The sequence below is a fragment of the Harpia harpyja genome, chromosome 10, assembly GCF_026419915.1.
Source record: "Harpia harpyja isolate bHarHar1 chromosome 10, bHarHar1 primary haplotype, whole genome shotgun sequence".
Taxonomy (NCBI): Eukaryota; Metazoa; Chordata; class Aves; order Accipitriformes; family Accipitridae; genus Harpia; species Harpia harpyja.
In genome coordinates this window covers 43,300,579-43,319,111 of record NC_068949.1, presented here as the reverse complement: position 1 = coordinate 43,319,111, position 18,533 = coordinate 43,300,579, and the positions used below count along the sequence as shown (strand labels likewise).

The 18,533-nt window shown below is 39.7% G+C and overlaps 1 protein-coding gene across 1 annotated transcript in view; it reads left to right on the top strand.

The window, feature by feature from the left end:
• The window catches only part of ADAM12 (ADAM metallopeptidase domain 12), a 185,307-nt gene that overhangs the window by 151,321 nt on the left and 15,453 nt on the right, over window positions 1–18,533 (top strand). Inside the window, exons 12-17 of the mRNA XM_052799756.1 lie at window positions 350–527; window positions 5,354–5,443; window positions 6,861–7,056; window positions 14,449–14,557; window positions 14,665–14,863; window positions 17,335–17,412. Coding sequence (XP_052655716.1) covers window positions 350–527; window positions 5,354–5,443; window positions 6,861–7,056; window positions 14,449–14,557; window positions 14,665–14,863; window positions 17,335–17,412 — 850 coding nt within the window. The remainder of the gene's footprint in view (window positions 1–349; window positions 528–5,353; window positions 5,444–6,860; window positions 7,057–14,448; window positions 14,558–14,664; window positions 14,864–17,334; window positions 17,413–18,533) is intronic.

Below are 18,533 nucleotides of genomic sequence, written 5' to 3'. Positions count from 1 at the left end.
GCAGGAATCCTCCTTGCAAGCCCAGCATTTCTTTAGGATGGTGATCAAAATTTGCTCTATAACTACATGTGCAAAATGTGAACACTTCCAATCCTTAAAAACCACTACAAATTTAAGTGAAAAAGATGGAAATTCCCTTACTCATAGTCAGAAATTATTATAAATGTGTTTGGCTCAATTTTACCGTGAATTGCTGTATCTCAATCCTGTGTTAAAGGGTTAAAAAGAAATGAACGCAATCTTCTTGTTAATGCACAGATGTGCTAAAAGGTCACCAGTGTGACAGGAAAGAGACGTTTTCATCTGATAATACTATCCGTCTTTTTGTTGCTGTGTACTTTTCTTCTAGCTATCCGTTTCCCATGGTATTCAGTAGCTGCAGTAGAAAGGACCTGGAAAACAGCCTGGAAAAAGGAGTGGGAATGTGTCTGTTTAACTTGCCTGAAGTCAAGGAATCCTTCGGTGGACAGAAGTGTGGGAATGGCTACGTGGAAGATGGAGAGGAGTGCGACTGCGGGGAGCCTGATGTAAGACACCACCTGAGAGTTACTGCTCACCTCCTGCCTGCAGGTTTTTAACAGTAAAGAATTGGTTTGGCATGTTTAACTCTAGTGTAAAAAAAATTTCTCCCTTCTCTGCCTTTATCTTCTTATCTTAAACCTCAGACTCCTCAGAAATGTGGGGAGTTTCTGCTTGACTTGCATTTGAGTTGCTAAAGTTCAGGCAGGGCTTTAGTTAAGAATGTGCTTGATTCACCATTAGAGAACAAACTCTCTCGTGGCTTGTCCAACAGACTAATCGTGACTAACTGTCATGTTCCTAACAACAGAAATTCCTTTAAGTACTAGCTAATAAGCTAGACTCAAAATAAATTTGTTAACATTGTTGAAATTTCTCAAGATACCATGCGTTAATTGAAGGTTTGTTTCCTTTTATGAGAAGCCACTCATATATTAATATAAATATAAATAGCTATATAAATATTAATATTGGCTAGGTATTTTTTTATTGCAGACAGCTTCAGTTTTTAGGTACAAGACCTTTCCCTCCTTCACTATGAGATTTTTCTTTGCCTCTAGCCAATTACCTTACTAACAGAAATAGTCTTTACTGCCTCTGAAAAAGAGTGCTACTACTTCAAAGATTGTTCCATTTAGTTTAGTGAATGTGTCAGAGGACTGCTCAGATCAGGAGGAGATAGGCAAAACCTGGGGGTCAAATAATATCCGAGCCGACATCCTTATCCCTTTGGCATCCCAAGCTCATTGGCTGTATTGAACTCCTCTCAGATTATCTGAATTAAATACATCAGCAGATGAGGCATTTGTTTCCTGTGATAAATACGGTTCTGCAGACAAAATAGATCGGGGCAGTTAAAACAGCGAGATATTGCTGTATCCTGTCTATACAGTGTATTGGATTTACACAAGCCATAAGGATTTTCTGACAGTTCACTCATTCTTCGGGGTAACAAGGTTGGAGGAAGCAGGCTTATCTTCTTGTTTAAAGTCAATAGAGTGCAAGCAGCTTGCAAATGTCTTTCTAACCCAGTTATCTTTCTCATTTTCACTTTTGAATGTTAGCAATACCTTTTCAAGTCAAAGCCACTTAACGTCAGCAAGCACTGACTTGATTTGCCTCTTCTTTCTATGTTTTTCCTTTTTAATTATATTGGAAAACTGCAGCTTTGGCCCAGTGAAATTAATTTGGAATTTACTGCTATAATCTGAGTTGTACCAGAAAACCCGTTAGATTAGTTAATAATTCACTGCCCAGTCATTTATACCAGCTGACTTTTGTCAATAGCGTTGCAGTATTTTATGGCATGGAGAGCTGTACAATAACATATGCTAGTTTTCTTTTGTCAGTGATCAGAATTAACTATCAGTCTGAATATGTAGATGCAGGTGGTTGGTAGGGATATTTCTCCTTTACCCTAAGTCAAATATTAGCCCCGTGTTGAGGTCTGTGCTCACTGACATTCCTTAGCAGTAGGACAGCAATGGACTCCTGAGAGTGGAGAGTCGTGACTGTAGCCCACCTCCCACCCTTCAGACAACTCTGGAAATGCTAATACCGTAGGAAATGTTTGATCACCTCCATCCGCACTACGGTCTCGTGTGCATCAGGCGCTGGTCATCTTCTTGAGTATAATGTATGCCGGCATGCCCGCCACCAGGCCAAGAGTGTAAGACCTGACCGAGGATGATATTGCCAATTAAGCTCCAACTTCATTTTGGATTATATTACCAAAAATGTCTGACATGCTACGGTGTCTGTGGAAGGAGGGTTAAAGTAGATTACAAATGGAAAGATAGAATAAGGCGGGAAAAAAAAAAAAATCTTTGGTCCCTGAGAACTGAAAGGCGACAAATGTGGCTAATTTTATAATGGGCTGCAAGGGGGAATCAGAAAACTACAAATTGGTATATCAGAAGCAGACAAATTACTTCCAAATGTAATTAAGAGCTAGTGCCTGAACAGCTGTGACATGCCAGGGACAAGTCAACACAGCTTTTGTGCCAGGAAATCTCGTCTTACAAACCTATCACAGTGCTGTGAAGGACCTAACAAGTGGATGGAAAAGGACGATGTTGCTATTGCAGCTTGTTAGGAGTTCAGGGAGGCTTTAGACCAAGGCCTTTCACCAAAGCCTCTTTAGGAGACTAAGCAGCTGTAGGACAAGAGAATATTGCATGGGTGAAAACTGGCTTAAAAGATAGGAAATACAACCAGGTATAAGTCATCCATTTCACGCAGTGGAAGGAAATCTGCTGTGATGTATCCATGAGATGTGTCCTGGGGACTACATGATTCAGCATATTCATAAACAAGTCTGGGAAGAGGAATGGTCTTGAATTTGCTGGTGATATTAGTTAGGATGGTGGATATGAAAGCTGGCTGTGAAGAACTGCAGAGGAACCTTCTGAGACAGCTGGACTGATCATTAAGATGACAAATGGGATTCAGTGCGGAGTGATGCACATCCCAAACATCACATATAAGATGATGGACTCTGAGCTGACTCTGACCATAGAGGAACAAGACTTCATATTGCAATAAATAGTCTCATGAAAATGTCAGCCCAGTGCTCAAGAGTGGTCTAAAAGGTAAATAGGCTGTTAGAAATTACTCGGGAAGAAATAGGAAAACAAAACAAAGCACCAGTAGGCCTCTATAAATCTGCAGCATGCTGCACCTGAAACTGCATGTGCAGTTTTTTCCTACACCTCCCTGATCTCAGGAAGGATGAAGCAGAATGAAAAAGGTTGAAAGAAAAGCAATAAGGAGGTTCAAAGTTTTGAAGGGGCTCTGGCAGGAAAAGAAGAAAATGAAGGGAAATGTGAGAGAGGCTGATAAAATTGTGAGTGAAATGGAAACAGTGAGTAGGGAGCGATTGCTCCCCAACAAGAACTGTGCATATAAAGTTAGAAAGTGACAGGTTTCAAACAAGCAGAAGGAGCTGCTCCCCAGACTGTGTCGATTACTTGCGAGTTCCTTTCCACTGAACCTTAGAGGTGCTAAAACTGTCCGTGGAGCCAAGGGAAAGGCAGGAGACTAGGAGGGTGTCATGTTTGTGTATTCACATTCTTGTCCTCAAGCATTTTCCGCTGGCTGCTGTCAGGGGGACACAAGACTAGAAGGGTTATAGGCTGGCCCAATGTGGTCTATCTTGTGTTCTTAGAAAAAAGGGGGTGAAAACAAGATGTCCTGTCTACAGTATCTGGCTTCATGTAAGTGATGCTAGAATTGCTGTTGCGTTAGTCTGTTTGAGATGCTCTGATGAGCCCAGGAGACCTACACCAAGAAACCCAACTCCCATCATTGCTGTTGTTACCAATAATAACTAATAGTAATAAACTACAGCACAGCAGCAGTTTCGGGTGGCAGCCTCCAAAAGCCTTCTGAGCCTTTTCTGTTTGCTTGCCTGTTTGTGTTAAAACCATTCCTGACAATTTAATAGCCCAGGCACAAAAACTATTTACCAAGCTCATTCCCTACAATGAGTAATAAGGGAGTGAACAATTGGAAATTTCAAAGGCTGCAGTAACATCATTCAAAGAGCTGTGTCTTTATCCCAATCTGCCTGTGGAATGCCCATTGCTTTCCATGGCTGGCTGGTGTAGGGCCAGATGACAGGGTATAGGAGCTGACTGTTTCAGAAGTACATTAATTGGACTGACAATGCTTTCCTCCACTCTGCTTTTCTCAGATTGCTATTGAGGTGAATTTATAAAATGTGCTTCTGTGCAGAGGAATGTTACTTCTTAAATACAGCAGCTGCACAGAAATATTTGCATAGCCTGCTGCCTTCCGGCACGATCAAAAATAGGTGCAGGAAGTTGTTCCGCTGCTTCAGAGCAGCACAATTAGCTTTGTATGTTCAGGCAGATATTATCTAAGAAAAGAGTGAAATGCTGAGAATCATTTTGCTCTTTATTTGTGAGTGCAGTGGTAGCCCTATCTTCCAGTTGGAAAGCTTTACAAAAGCCAATAAAGTAACAAAAGCCTGTGAACGTCATTCTAACCCACTTATTTTTCCTGTGTTCCCTATGTTGTTAGTGATCCCTTGTTAAATCAAACTGACTTAACACAGCTGAAGAGCAATTTTATCTGCTGCTATTTTTGTTAGAGAGGTGAGATTCCAGCGCAGCTGATGTAACTTGCAGTTTGTGAGCATGATCTGGGAAAAACAAATCCATTATTTTCTGAAACTTCTTACCAGCTTTTTCTACTGAAAATAAAGTTTGCAAAAGCCCACACATGCCACCATCTAATCCATAAGTGTGAAATTGGGATGTATCAGTTAGTGAGAATGCAATTCATACTCATTTCATTTCTCAAAGCTCTATTACTGGCATACCCTGATAAGAGATTACACGGAATGGTGTCATCATCCTTCTTTGTGGCAGCCACCGGTCTCCATGCGATACCGAAGCCTGGTGAGCAACTATCACAAAATAGAGAGCTGTAGTCGTGATGCTCAGTAACTGCAACACAGGCCCTGGATCCTCACTTGAGGCAACGGCATCATTCCACTGACTTTTGTGGAAATAAAACACTGTACTACTGTATCCGGATTGGTATCAGCATACTTGAGTTGTTTGTGATATTTGGGATTGGATCCATAGCTAGAATAACCCAGCTTTTCTCAATGACTTCTCTGGTTTTACTACAATTATTGCGCTTGTTGAATGTAAGGACAGACAAGACTGTTTGGATCGAGTTGTAGAATTTCATGCATAATTCATTATTTTATGCCTAGCTTTTCTTGGCGGAGCTATAGGCAGCCTCTTGATTTACAGCTCATTGTGACTGAAAGTTGTCTGCTCTAAATTTCTCCTCCATCTAGGAATGTACAAACCGGTGCTGTAATGCAACTACCTGTACTTTGAAACCGGGAGCAGTGTGTGCACATGGACTTTGCTGCGAAGACTGCCAGGTGAACCAACGGGAACGTTTCTTATCTCTGTGGGGTGGGCAGAATTCCGCAATCTTCCCAACTGCAGAGCAGTAAGCAAGGATGGACAACAAGCAAATTGGTATCATTAAGCGTTAAGACACTTGCATTTCATGTAAGCAATTAAAAAAAATTCTCCAATTGTAACAGTTATTGAAGGAGCTGATCGACAGACTTTTTCAATGGTGCCTGTGCTATTTGTAGCCATTTCATTTGCTCATGCAAAACCTCTTCTTTTTTAGGAACTTTTGTATGCTTTGATATTTTTCATGCTTATATGGATGTTGCGCTCTGGCAAGCAGTCATTAAATGCTGGACCCTCTTTTTATGGGAAGACTCTTAAAATATTGATTCTATCAACAGCGTATATATTTTTAATGCAGATCATCAGCTCTTGTGGATTCCTAACGTACTATAAAAAGCCAACTTGCCACAGGCATTTACCTTCTTGAATTCTCAGACCATCTCTTGCATATGGGCTAATAAAGCATTCAGCAAGTTTCCATTGTGTCTGTGGCAACCATCTGCCTAAAAGCTCAGTAGCAGCAAGCTATCAAAACAGCTAGCAAATGCTTTTTAGCAAAATCAATCTTCATGTCTTTTTGCTTTTTACCAAAGGCGCTGTGGTGATGCAGTTAAAATTCAGTGCTGCTCCCAGAGCACACCCATCTTTTATGGTTGTTGATAAGTGAATGTTCAGATTGTCGTGTCCCACCATTACCGACTAGTTACTTTCAGCTCTGAAAAAAATGTACTTATCCAGGGAAATCAGGAGAGGAACACTTACATGGACTAGTTGTATAAATAAGTTGAAGGAGATCTTGATGCCCGTGACAGAGTGACATTTCCATGAGGAAATGCACCTCCATTCCGGGAAGCTGTCAGGGTCCTGAATCCAAAGGCAGGTGGGCTGGTGGCTTCGTGAGCCATAACATAACACATAACATAATGTTACGTGGTCAGCTGGCTGCCCTGGTCACTGCTGTGTTGTTACGGATGAAAAAGTTTCTGGTCTGACTTTCGGTCAGTGCTACAGAGCATCCTTTGCAGTACAGCCCAAGCTGTTTCTGTGCCCGTGCATTTAGGCATGACTGCAGGAGGCACTCTGAAAACTTTGGTTCGTATTTGAAAACTAACAAAAGGCTGGATTTACCTTCTGACCTGAGCCACGTGAGCCATGTTTGCAGCTGCAAGTTCAGTCTGGCCCTCCTTCCTGCCAAACCCTTCGCAACATGTGTCAAATAAATGCATTTAAAGAGCTGCATAATCCTTATACTGTCCTCTGCGAGTTGGTGCAGAGCCAGTGGAAAAAGCCGTTCGTGCGCTGCATGGGTTATACCGCTGCATAACTCTGATTGATGGGAATTACAGCAGTTAAGGGGTTTTGTTTGTTTTGCAGTTAAAACCAGCGGGGATTTCTTGCAGAGAGTCAAGTAATTCCTGCGATCTGCCCGAGTTTTGCACAGGAGCCAGCCCTCACTGCCCAGCTAACGTGTACCTGCACGACGGGCACGCGTGCCACGGAGTGGACGGCTATTGCTACAACGGCATATGCCAGACCCACGAGCAGCAGTGTATCACGCTCTGGGGCCAAGGTGAGTTTGAGAACCAGGAGATCTGTTTATGAGATAGACTTGGGAAAAAAAAGCATGGGATTTGGAGGAATTTTATACAGTACCAATCTGTAGCTATTCTTTTCTGAAATGGAGAACTGAATAATGAGGGAATCATTCCGTGATTCATTTTATCCCTGATTTGCAGTAGTGTTCGTTTCTTGCAGCAGGAGGTAGAGAGCAACAGTAACTAGGTTCATTCTGCAACACTGCTGCAAATGGCTAGGTGAACTTAGACAAATCATTTAATATTGACTTTGATATGGCCTTATGTCATCCTACGAAGCGCTGAATGCTCTTGACAGGTTGAAATTGCATCCTTTTCCAGATTGGTATGTAAGCTTCTAAATTGCTCATCTGTGAAACGTGTACGCTGGTCTACATCCCAAAACAGAGTTCAGTATTTGACATTGACATTAGATTCTGGTATCATTGTGTGTGTTTTATTAATTGGTGTTACCCTGTAAGCCTACCTCCTGACAGGGCTCTTAGCACAGTACGCAGTCAAGCAGAAAGAGATTTTATTCTCCCATGGGAATTTACTTACTTTTTGCAAAAATGTAATAGCGTGAGTTCTTGGGTTATCGGAAACATGATATCCCAGGAAAGCCGTTCACCTTTCTGTAATGTCCTGTGGCCCTTCCACTGAAATACAAGCACTAACTCAGCATTTGGTATTGCCTCCTGCATCGCTGGGGACAAGTCATGTCTCCTTCAGCATCTCACTCACCCCCTCTCTCAAAGGGGAAAACCACTTTTACCTCTCCTGAAGAGAAGCATTATTTAGAGCTAGATTTAATTATTTCTTTTAAACTAACTTTTTTTTCAGTTCCCTTAGCCTCTTCCAATTCAGTGTATCTCTGCCTTCAACTCTGTTTCAAAACTTATGTGTCAATATAATGACACACAGATGTTTCCCTTGGTCAAAACCCTGCTATTGAAGGATTTATTTTTTAACTTCACAGAGACTTGGACCGTTCACAATTTTTGTTTTAAAGAGCATTAAAGCATCTCAAGAAATAATGCCACCGATACAGATAGCAGGTTAGCTTCGTCATGTGGGTATAAGAACAGGTTAGAGGAGTTCCAGTTCAGGATTAAACTCCCCACGTGGAACAAACCACGCATCTGATATACTCCTCCGAATCCCACTCGCGTTGTAGAGTTAATATGAGCTCATACAGGCATGTACAATTATAGCCTCCAGTCTTAGTCATACTGGGATTTTTAATCCCCTTGATACAGAGACATTTTCTCTTGTATAAAGCAAAATCTCCTTATGAACCAGTTTCCCATGCCATGGAAAGTTACTCGGTCAGACTGTTAATAATTTCAGTGGCTGAGAAAAATTCAGCTAAAGGTCAGGGAGCTGAATTGCTGCAGCTCCCTTGCCAGGTCTGTTTCCTAACACGGCAAGTCCTCCAAACCCCCCAGGCTCCCCTAATTCTTTCTTGTCTTCTTTCTTGGGACTATTCAATATGGGCACTGCTGTGCATGGAGACTCCAGTGGTCAAGGCTATGGGGGGCTGCTCATGAGAAAGATGACTTTGTTAAGAACAGAGCTCAAACAGACTTTAACTGGAAGAGCCTTATTTGTCTTGGGAATACCCAAGGATAAAGGTTTTGAAAGGGAGGTTGAGACATTACCAAACCTGAACTGAAAGGCTTAATTCATTTTTGGAAGTATAAATTAGAAATAATGCCAGTAAAGGAAACCTTCAAACAGTGTAGCAGATAGGGTTCAAGCAAAAACCAAGGCCTATATTCTGGATTTAAAAACTAAGGATGTGAATATCCACCACTTGATTACACTTACATCTGGTTGGAGTATGAGCTGGCAGATGCGGGGTGGAATGGGAAGAGGGCTAGGTGGGCCGTGCAGTTGGAAAAATATCATGGTACAGATAAAAAAAACATTCTTTCCACCCTTGCTTGCAGCAGAAGGAGACTTGACATTCTAAGATATTGTCTCCGGACTTCGTATCAAAAAGATACATTTGAACCCTTTACCAGATTGTTGTAACTGATTAGAATTGTTTTTAACAACTGCGTGTGTTGGAGTGGAGTGAAGGAGTAGCTGTGTAGTTTTTTGAAAAAAATCTATACTTTTGTAAAGAAAAAACAGATCATAGTTCATTTACATTAATTCCTTTTTTCTTATTTCCAGTAGGAGAAAGCCTACATGCAGAACAAAATACAATAACTTTTCTTAAAATAATATTCAGTATATTGAATTCCTTATCAATGTCTTCTTTTGTATATCCTTCTTATTCACCAGGTTACAGATGTCCAGTAGCCCAATGATAAACATCAATCTTAATATTTTTAGATCTAGTTAAAGAAAAATGATGAGCACTGTCAGAGTTTGTTTACATTAGGCTGAGCAATAGGAACCTGTTTCCAGAAAGAAGTACTTGCATTTCCATGGGGATTTTTTTTGTTACTTTCAACAGATAAATTCAAATCAAATAGAGGAGTATTTTTTGCTATTCCCGATCTGCAGTAGCATGGAAATCTTGGTGTGAAAGAGGGGAGGAGCACCTTGGGACAGTCTCTGAAAACACCCATAAATTCCTCTTAAAGACCAAGTTCATTCCAGTCTGCTCCCAGAACACACAAATTTCTCTACTCTCTCTCTCACCTTCATTCATGTCATTTTTATCCATAAGGAGCAACATGCATGAATTGCTTGTGACCTTTTTGTTTCATATTCAAAAATATCAAATTGCACTGATCTGACCTATTGATAGTAGTGTGACTGAAAAGTACATCGATAGTAATGCATTTGTGTGATGTCTAGGACTCCATTGGCATTTTCCAAGAGCAACTAGCTACACAGATAAAGCCACTTAAGAGAGAGAAATTATTGATTACCAAGGAATAGAAGGTTCTCAGCTTTAGACTCATGGCTTTTTCTACATTGATAAGAAAAGAACTCTTTAGGGAAGGAAAGGAGATGTTTGTCAGTGTGTTTTCCTACATTTCCCCAAGAGGGAAAAAAAGCAATGATTTGGGGGAGCAAATGGCAGACATTGACTTAATAATTAGAACATACTTAAACTTGTTGCATAGACATGGCCATTTGTTTAGGCAGGAACAATCTTAATTTTAATGTCAATATATGTTACAAAGGCTGTAACTGGTGAAAGAGGATTGCAGTTTTTTCCAGGTACAACCCTACAGGCAAAAAAAATCTAAGCTAGCTGACCAAACCATTGCTAACTGTTGGTTGTTTTTGTTTCGGGGGTTTTTTGCAAAAATACTAATCTATCCAAGCACCATAAATATCTGAATTCAGTAAAATCAAACTATTTGGATCACCACAGGTTTATGGTCAGGCCTTTTCTTTTGGAGATGTGAAAGGCATTAAGCCATATTCTCAGAGGTAATAAGAGCTAGCATACTCCTTAAATGCAAAAAAAAACCCCAGCTCAACCCCATCTTGCTCTTGCACAGACTTAACAAGATGAAGAGAGAGGCCAAGGGAGCATGTGGAAAGTTTGCTTTGCATCATCAGTGCAGTAAAACAATGAGATATAAAATCCAGGTGCAAATCACATGACAGAGAACTGTATTTTCATCCTTATATTTATTTATACAGTTGTTCATGGTGCTAGTTGGCATAGCCCGAGCAACAGAACTCCAGTCTGTTACTCAAAGGTTGGGGTTTTTTCCCCTCCACACCCATAAACGCCGTATAATTTTTTTTTTTTTTTAAATAAGTCTTGAGACAATGTTGGGAACTGAATTGAAATATCTTTCTTTTCCACTGTCAGCCTGATAACGGGTGTTTCTCTGTTCTTGGAATCAGCACCATGGTCAGAAATTTCTCTCTTCTCTTTCAGGAGACCGTGACGGTATTTTCTCATTGCAGCAGGTCTTGCACTGATCTGAAATGACACAGCATTTCTGTATCGCTTCCAAAAGCGTAGAACATCTCTTTTTTTGCAACCATATAGGGAAAGAAGTGGGCTCATCAATATACACATTTGGAGAAAAAAAAAGTCTCAAGGCTGACAACTGCAGTGGTGAGCTTTGACCTTCTGCAGTTTGAAACGGCTGATTTAATCCCTTGAATAAGGCTTGGCGTGGAAAGGCTGACAGGACCTTAATTACAGGGTCACGATACTATAATTATCAATAGCAAAGTGAAATAAACTCTGTTTATCCAGCTCAAAGCACTTAGTAACCACTGGAAATCTTTCACAAATCATTTTCCCTTTGCCTGTAGAGGTAGCAAAATAGAGAAAGACAGGACTTTCTGCTTCAGTTTATATGGTGCAGTCATGATAAATGGGTTTCCTCCAGAAACACATTACAATTCTCTTCCTTAAGCATCCTCTGAAAACCTCCTTTTACCTTGGTAGCTCCATCTGTTCAGCTGCTTACACTCTGATACGTTTTCATCTATTAAAAAGTCCAAATATTGTGAGAAACAAGTCAGGAGAGGGAACAGCCACCTGAATCCCAAGCAACAGCGTGCTTTGGGTTGATACCAAAGGCAGAAATTGAAGCTAGATTTTGGTTTCCAAGCTGCAGATGATCATTGGGTACCAGGTGTTTTCATACACAGACTGCTCTGAGCCTGGCAGGGGAGCATTTTTTTGTACTCTGTGAGATCTTTTTTCTTGTCAGGCATTATTGTTTGGAGTTATTATCGGGCTGTCTGAGCCCTGCAAGGATGTTGCAGATGTGTTCTTCTTCCTGCAGGCTTCTTTCCATCATATGTAACACACTTGATTTCTACATTCAAAAAAACCAACCAAACAAAAATTTTTCACCAGGTGAAAGAGGAAGATAAATACCTTAAACTCTCTTAGTATTTCAGTAAGCCCTTTCTCTTTTTAACACCATTTTTTTAACAAGTCTTTGTTAGGTCACTTACAGTCAAAGCACAGGTCACGAGCATTCATTTTGCTTTTGGCAGCTTTTGGAGCCAGACAGCACTCTGGGGAAAGTGTGTCTGTGCTCGGGGCTGCTGCTGACACATCTCCAAAGAAGCCTCCAGTCATTGCGATGATACACCGTTGGCTGAACTAGTTGGGGCACAAAGCTCTTGGCCAAGAAAAAAATGAGACCCGTAGCAATCGCATATGACCGTGGTAGGCGGGTGGGGTCTTATTCCTTTGGCGAGGTGGGTCTGAGCAAGTTGGTCTTTGCAGATGTGGGAGAAAAAGCAGTTTTATTTGGTCTCTTGCTTACAGCACGTTTTTTTTTTTTCCTTCCCTCCCCTTCCCTTCTAAAGCTGGCATAGTATATGCACATGTTAATGTTTGTATGAAGCTGAATAGTTAATGTGCCTGCCCTGGAAAGACAAGGAGGAATCTACATGCTGAAAATGGAAATTTTACTTTTGCTTTTTGCACAGTGCCTTGTCTGGATGCTTTTGTTGATTTTTTGATTATTGCTTGTGGCTTAATGAAAAGAAGTGAAAGAATCCTGTGTGAGTCCTTTTTAATAGTTCCAGATTTGAGAAATATTCTGAACTCAGCAAGCTTGATCGTAATCTTCCAAAGAATTTCAAGCTCTTGTCCTGCTCTCCAGGGAACCAACAGCTCATATTCTGTTCCTTCTGTGCCTTTCTTTCGGAGTTCTCCAGCTTCAGTATGTAAGAATGTTAGAAGGAAAAGAGAGTGCCATCTTAAGCCTCTCCAAGTTTTAATATTTTGTCCTTAATAGCATTAGATTGCTGTTCAGCAGCATATAGTATTAGTCAAGCTTCTAACTGTGAAATGCAGATAATTAATTGAGGCTTTAATCTCTGACTTATTAGTGAAAAGATCCACATTAACTGGAAGTTTTACAATCATATTTGTATTTTCTTCTCCAGGAATTTAACCCCTTTTTTAAAAAAACCTTCTTCCTCTTTGAAGGCTTTCAGATGAAATCTTCAGGTTGGTTTAAATAAATGATATGTTTTACCCACAGTTAGAGGCATACACACTTGGAAGTGGCTCGAAACATTGGGAAAAAAATGTAACATTAACTCAGATATTCTGTCTCTGTTAAAGTTCAGGGAACACTGTAGAAATGGTATATTCTCAGCCTTTAGGCTGTCACATCATTTGCTGCCAGTTCTTTTTGCTTTTGTTTGGCTGATCTATCAAAAGTACAAAAATGTATCTAGCAGATATCTGTTAAGAGTTTTAGCCAGCGTAGCTCCTTACCACCTTGTCTCCTCAAAGCAGGTCTGCACAGTTGAAGTGTTAGCAATGACTTGATTGTGCTTTTAGTTATCTTCATGGAAAGAAAATATGGGGTAGTAAAGGGCCCTGGCAAAGGGCCTTTTAATCCTGCAAGAAGCAGCAATTACTGGCTGGAAATAAAAGCCACACTTCACAATAGAACAAAGGGATTAAATTCTAATAACAGGGACTAATTAATTGTTGCAACAGTCAAACCAGGGAAGTAGATCCTCCACCTCTTAGACATTTCAGATGACTGCATCTATCTTCCCGTAGAAGATATTCAATAGTTGGTCATAATCTGGGGAAAAATGGACAGGAGATTGTCTGTATAAGACATTAGAATTGATGTTCTAATAGTACCTTTTAACTTCTAAAATGTAGGGATGAGTAATCTGTCTGCACAAACATTTCCAGTACTACTCCCACCAGGGAAGTTCTTTTGCTGTTATGATATGTCTCCATCACAGAAGACTACAGTAGATAAGAACCAGATGCTGCCTGTCTTCCCAGATTCCTACTTCTACCACCATGGTAGAAATGACCCTTCTTTCAAGTCAGTCTTTTCCCACAGGAGTGGATTTACTGAGGATTGAGGTGGGGATGGGTTCCCTTCCTCTCCTCAATACATTAGCTTGAGCTAACAGCGGCATATTCTCTTTGCCATGTCATGTGCTCATGTTTTTACAGACACATAGCATTCTAGATTGCAACTGGATTTTTTCTGGTTTCTAGTTGTTCTGAATTTACTTAAAAAGGCCTTTCTTGAAAAGTGTTTTCTTTGGCTTCAGCTCTTGGGGTCTCGCTAGAGTCACATGGACTCCTGTAAAAAGAAGGGACTTAACTTACCAGCTGGCCTTTGCCTTTCTTCACCAAACTAGATTTGGCATTTAGTAGACATTTTTGTGTCCTAGGAGGATTCACAAGAGGGATATCATCTAGAGAAATTCTGAAAAAGAATAAGTTCTGCGTTGTCTGTTGCTCAGCATTGCCAAGAGAGACAAATAACAGTGGAAAACCCACACATTCGGGCTCTTCAATTAGCATGCTGATCCAGCACAACTGTTTTGTTGTGCTTCATCAATAGGCAGATCACATGCTACCTTCCCCTAAAGCATCAGCGGAGCTCAAAGAAAATTATTAAAAACACCTTGTATGAGATGAAAGTTCTGATTAGGTTTTGTTTCAGGTGCGAAACCTGCTCCTGGGATCTGCTTTGAGAGAGTCAATTCTGCAGGTGATCCTTACGGCAACTGTGGCAAGGACTCCAAGAGCTCCTTTGCTAAATGTGAACCCAGGTAGGGTCTCTCCCTACAAACACAGGAACAGGTGCAAGGGAGGTGGGAGAGGGCTTATAACATTTAAAATTTTTTAACTAATCTTTGGGTTTGTTTATTTCCTTCAGAGATGCTAAATGTGGAAAAATCCAGTGTCAAGGAGGAGCAAATCGACCTGTAATTGGTACCAATGCTGTTTCCATAGAAACTAATATCCCACTTCAGGAAGGTGGCAAGATTCTGTGTCGTGGTACCCACGTGTATTTGGGTGATGATATGCCCGATCCTGGTCTTGTGCTGTCGGGAACCAAGTGTGAAGATGGAAAAGTAAGGTTCTGAAATACTCCCAAACAAGGAGAACATCACTACCCTCATGCTGCCAAGTATTTTGTACTAAACTGCCTGTTTTCTGCTTTGGGATTTTTTTTTTTTCCACAAAAGAATTGTTTCTCATGCTCACAGTGAGTCAGATTTTTACTCCCTTCTTCTTTTGGCCACTGTTCTGGATTACAGATTTGCAGATGCAATGCAAGTTGCTCAAGTTTATAACGGATTTTTTGAGGACAGTCCCACATATCTGTCCATGTAGGCTAGAGGTTTTCTGCAAAAGAAGCACAGCAAAACACATTACAGGCTTGTTAATGAATTTCTGAGAAGTTCAATGTATTCACTTTCCCAGTGTCTATGGCATTCCAAAATTGTCATTGACTTCACTTTACGTTTCAATATATATTATATCTGCTGATTATGGCTCCCACCCCACCCCACCCCCCTTTTTTTTCTTGCAGGAAAAGCAATCTCTGTATGCACTATTAGAAAAATATAAACCCAGTGATGTTCAGCTACCAAAACTGATTTTTGCAATCATATTTTGCAAACTTTGTGAGTTATCCTATGTGAATGTAGTCCAAATTTCATATGGCTGCCTCATTCTCGGTTTTTCTTTTGTGAGAAAAGGAACAGAGAAAGATGGGAGACAGCCATGAGTTTACAGGGGGGGAGGAATGGAAAGGAGTCCAAGAACTATTGAAATGAAGGTTTCTATCCCCTCGGTGGATTACTTGCAAAAAGAAAAAAAAAAGTGCTTTGATAATTTCTGGTAAATTCAAGTAAGCCTCTGAATTTCTGAATGCTTTTGAAATATGTTGGATTATCACACTGCATTGGGAACAGGTTTAAAATATGTCCCTAGTGAAACTACAGTTCTGTTACAGGAAAACAACCCTTACAACATTTCTAAGTCAATCTGTTATAAAATGTCTTTTCAAAGCAAATTCAACGCTGGGAAAGCACCCTATTATGTTTTACTAATGAGTATTTAATCTTTCTAATCTATCTAATCATACACATACACACTATAGAATACACACGCTAATACTTACGAAATTGTATGTTTTACTTTGAGGACATTAGTGCATTTGTATTATGGATTAAGAATATGAATTTAAATATTCTTGAGTTTTCTAAGCTGAAGATACACAATTTGAAATGCAGCCATTTTAATGTGATCAAAATTCTGTGTGCTACTGCACTATGAATATTTGAATTGTGAATACTGCTGTAATCAGACCATATTCTCTACATGCGTGCATGTTGATGCCAATTCACTCTAATTTCCTTTCCATTTTTCCTTCTCCCCAGGGCATAAGTGCCCTGATTAAGCATCCCTGTCGTCTCCTTCAACACTATTCCCTGCTTAATGCTAATTATTGTGACTGACTTTTAGTACTACTGAACTGAACTGCAGTTAAACATGAGCAAAATTGTGCAGTGATTTTTTTTTTCTTTTTTTTTTTTGGTCAACATAACATAGTAACAGTTATTCCAGTCCTAATTTCTTCTTTCTTCAGTTTTGAGTAGGATAACTTCTTATTACTGACATCATCATCAGTCATTTGATTGTTTGATGGTATTATTAGATGGTACCACTCTTGCTTTACCTCAGTTTTCAGCTATATTGGCAGAGTAAAGTTTACCCGTAATGACTGGAGAAAAAAAAAATTTGAATTTTATATCTTTGCATATGCTATTTGTTTATTTCCATTTCCTATAAGATCATTATTACACTTTAAATATGGTTGGTTGATCTGTGACACCAAAAAAATTGTTTAGCTTGGGAAAACTCTTAGAAAGGTCTCAGTTTTGCTGAAGAACGATGATGAGCCCATATATACCAATGACCTCAGTTAAATATTCAGGCTGTCCTGAGTCCAGGTTCTGTACTGGCATGAAAAAGTATTGCACTATTGATATAAACAGAACTATGCTAATTTACCCCACGAGGGGACCTGAACCTTTCCTTGAGGAACTGCCTGCTGCTGTGAAGACATGAATGCAGCCAGATCAGGTACACGGAAGATTCCTGCTCAGTGCATTCCTAGTCCTGAAAAAATGCAAATTACTGGTTTTTAAATCGGCTTAAAACCCCCCCAAGCCCCAGCAGCTTGCCACTAGTTCCACTTCAGTGAAACTGTGAGTGTTCGTTTACACAAGCTCAGCATATCAACCCAAAATGAACTGTGTCTGAAATTCCGTATTGGCCAGGATGCCGATCGAGATTCAGCTTCCCCAGATTTGGACCTGAAAGACTTACAAAGGCATAAGAAGATGACGACACCTAATTCTGGTGCTCTTATCTTTTTGTCAATGTCATGTTGTCAATGCAGCTTGTGTATTGGGAAACCTGTAACTGCTAAAAGAACCACTGATGGATGAGCAGACGTATAAAGAAGGACATGATACCTTGTGAGCACCAGCAGTTCTGTGCCTGTTAAAACTCCTTTTCTCTTATTTTGCAGATTTGCCTTAATCGCCGGTGCCAGAATACAAGTGTTTTTGGTGTCCACAAATGTGCAACAAAGTGCCATGGACGTGGAGTAAGCATTATAGGAACAGGTTTTTTACAATCGGTTAATAAACGCTGGACAAGAAATCATTTTATGTAATAGTTTTGGGACCTCCGATTGTTTGTAATATATCAGTCAAAGTCACTGCAATACTTTTTAATTATGTATTTCCATTTTCAGTGTCCCTTATATGAACTGCAAGAAATGGAATTATTTTTATTTAACAAAGAAATATTTATCAAGTAGTAATTATCTTGTTCTTAATTAACAGTCTGTGATAAAAAGGAATTTTGTCATCTTCAAAGCAATTTGAAGTCTAACCTTCCTTCGTGAAGAATTCCTATTAACATTTAAAAAAATACAGTTTCTATGTAGATACAGAGAATTTAAAATATGCATTTGAATTAAGAGTCAAATGGAAAAGCATTTCCAAAAGTATTAAAATAAAGCAAAACCATATTGATGAGTTTCATGGAATGAAAGTGGTGCAGGATGAAAAATTTGATGATATTAGTTAATAATATCAAAGCAGTTTGAAACCTAGTTTATATTATGAAAATGTTAATTATGTCAAGCTATGCCTTATTAACCTTGATTTGCTGATGATCTATTTGTTTCTGTGAAAAGCTGTGGCAACCACATTGGAAGAGCCATAGGAAATTCTCTGTCCTCTCCTGAGAAGGGATTTTAATTTGCTTTAACTTATTTTATCATCCCGCATTTGAAAAACTGTGCAGTGTTGATGGTGCTGTGTGTTATCATTGTGCTGGAATGAGCATCAGCTTAGACTGGCATCTTTATCTCTGTATGATGGAGAACCTCTGATGACTCCTGAGTAGCAAAAAATGACCTCGTAGAATTGTAGATGGGAACTCCTGTAGTGCTTTAATTTAAAAAATAATGTTTAACAAATGATATGTTTAATTATCTTGCTGTCTTTGAAAAGTAAATCTTTTTTTATTTGCATTTTACATGACCATAGCCAGTCTAAGCTATGTGAATGATATTTTAATACTCTGCAGACACAGTCAGTATAGTCTTTGTGAAAGCCTGCCAGCTGACCTTGCCAGAAAAATGCGTATTTTCAAACTCCTGTGAACTAACTAGTATCTTACTGAGAAACCCATTTATTAATCTATTGAATGGTTTCT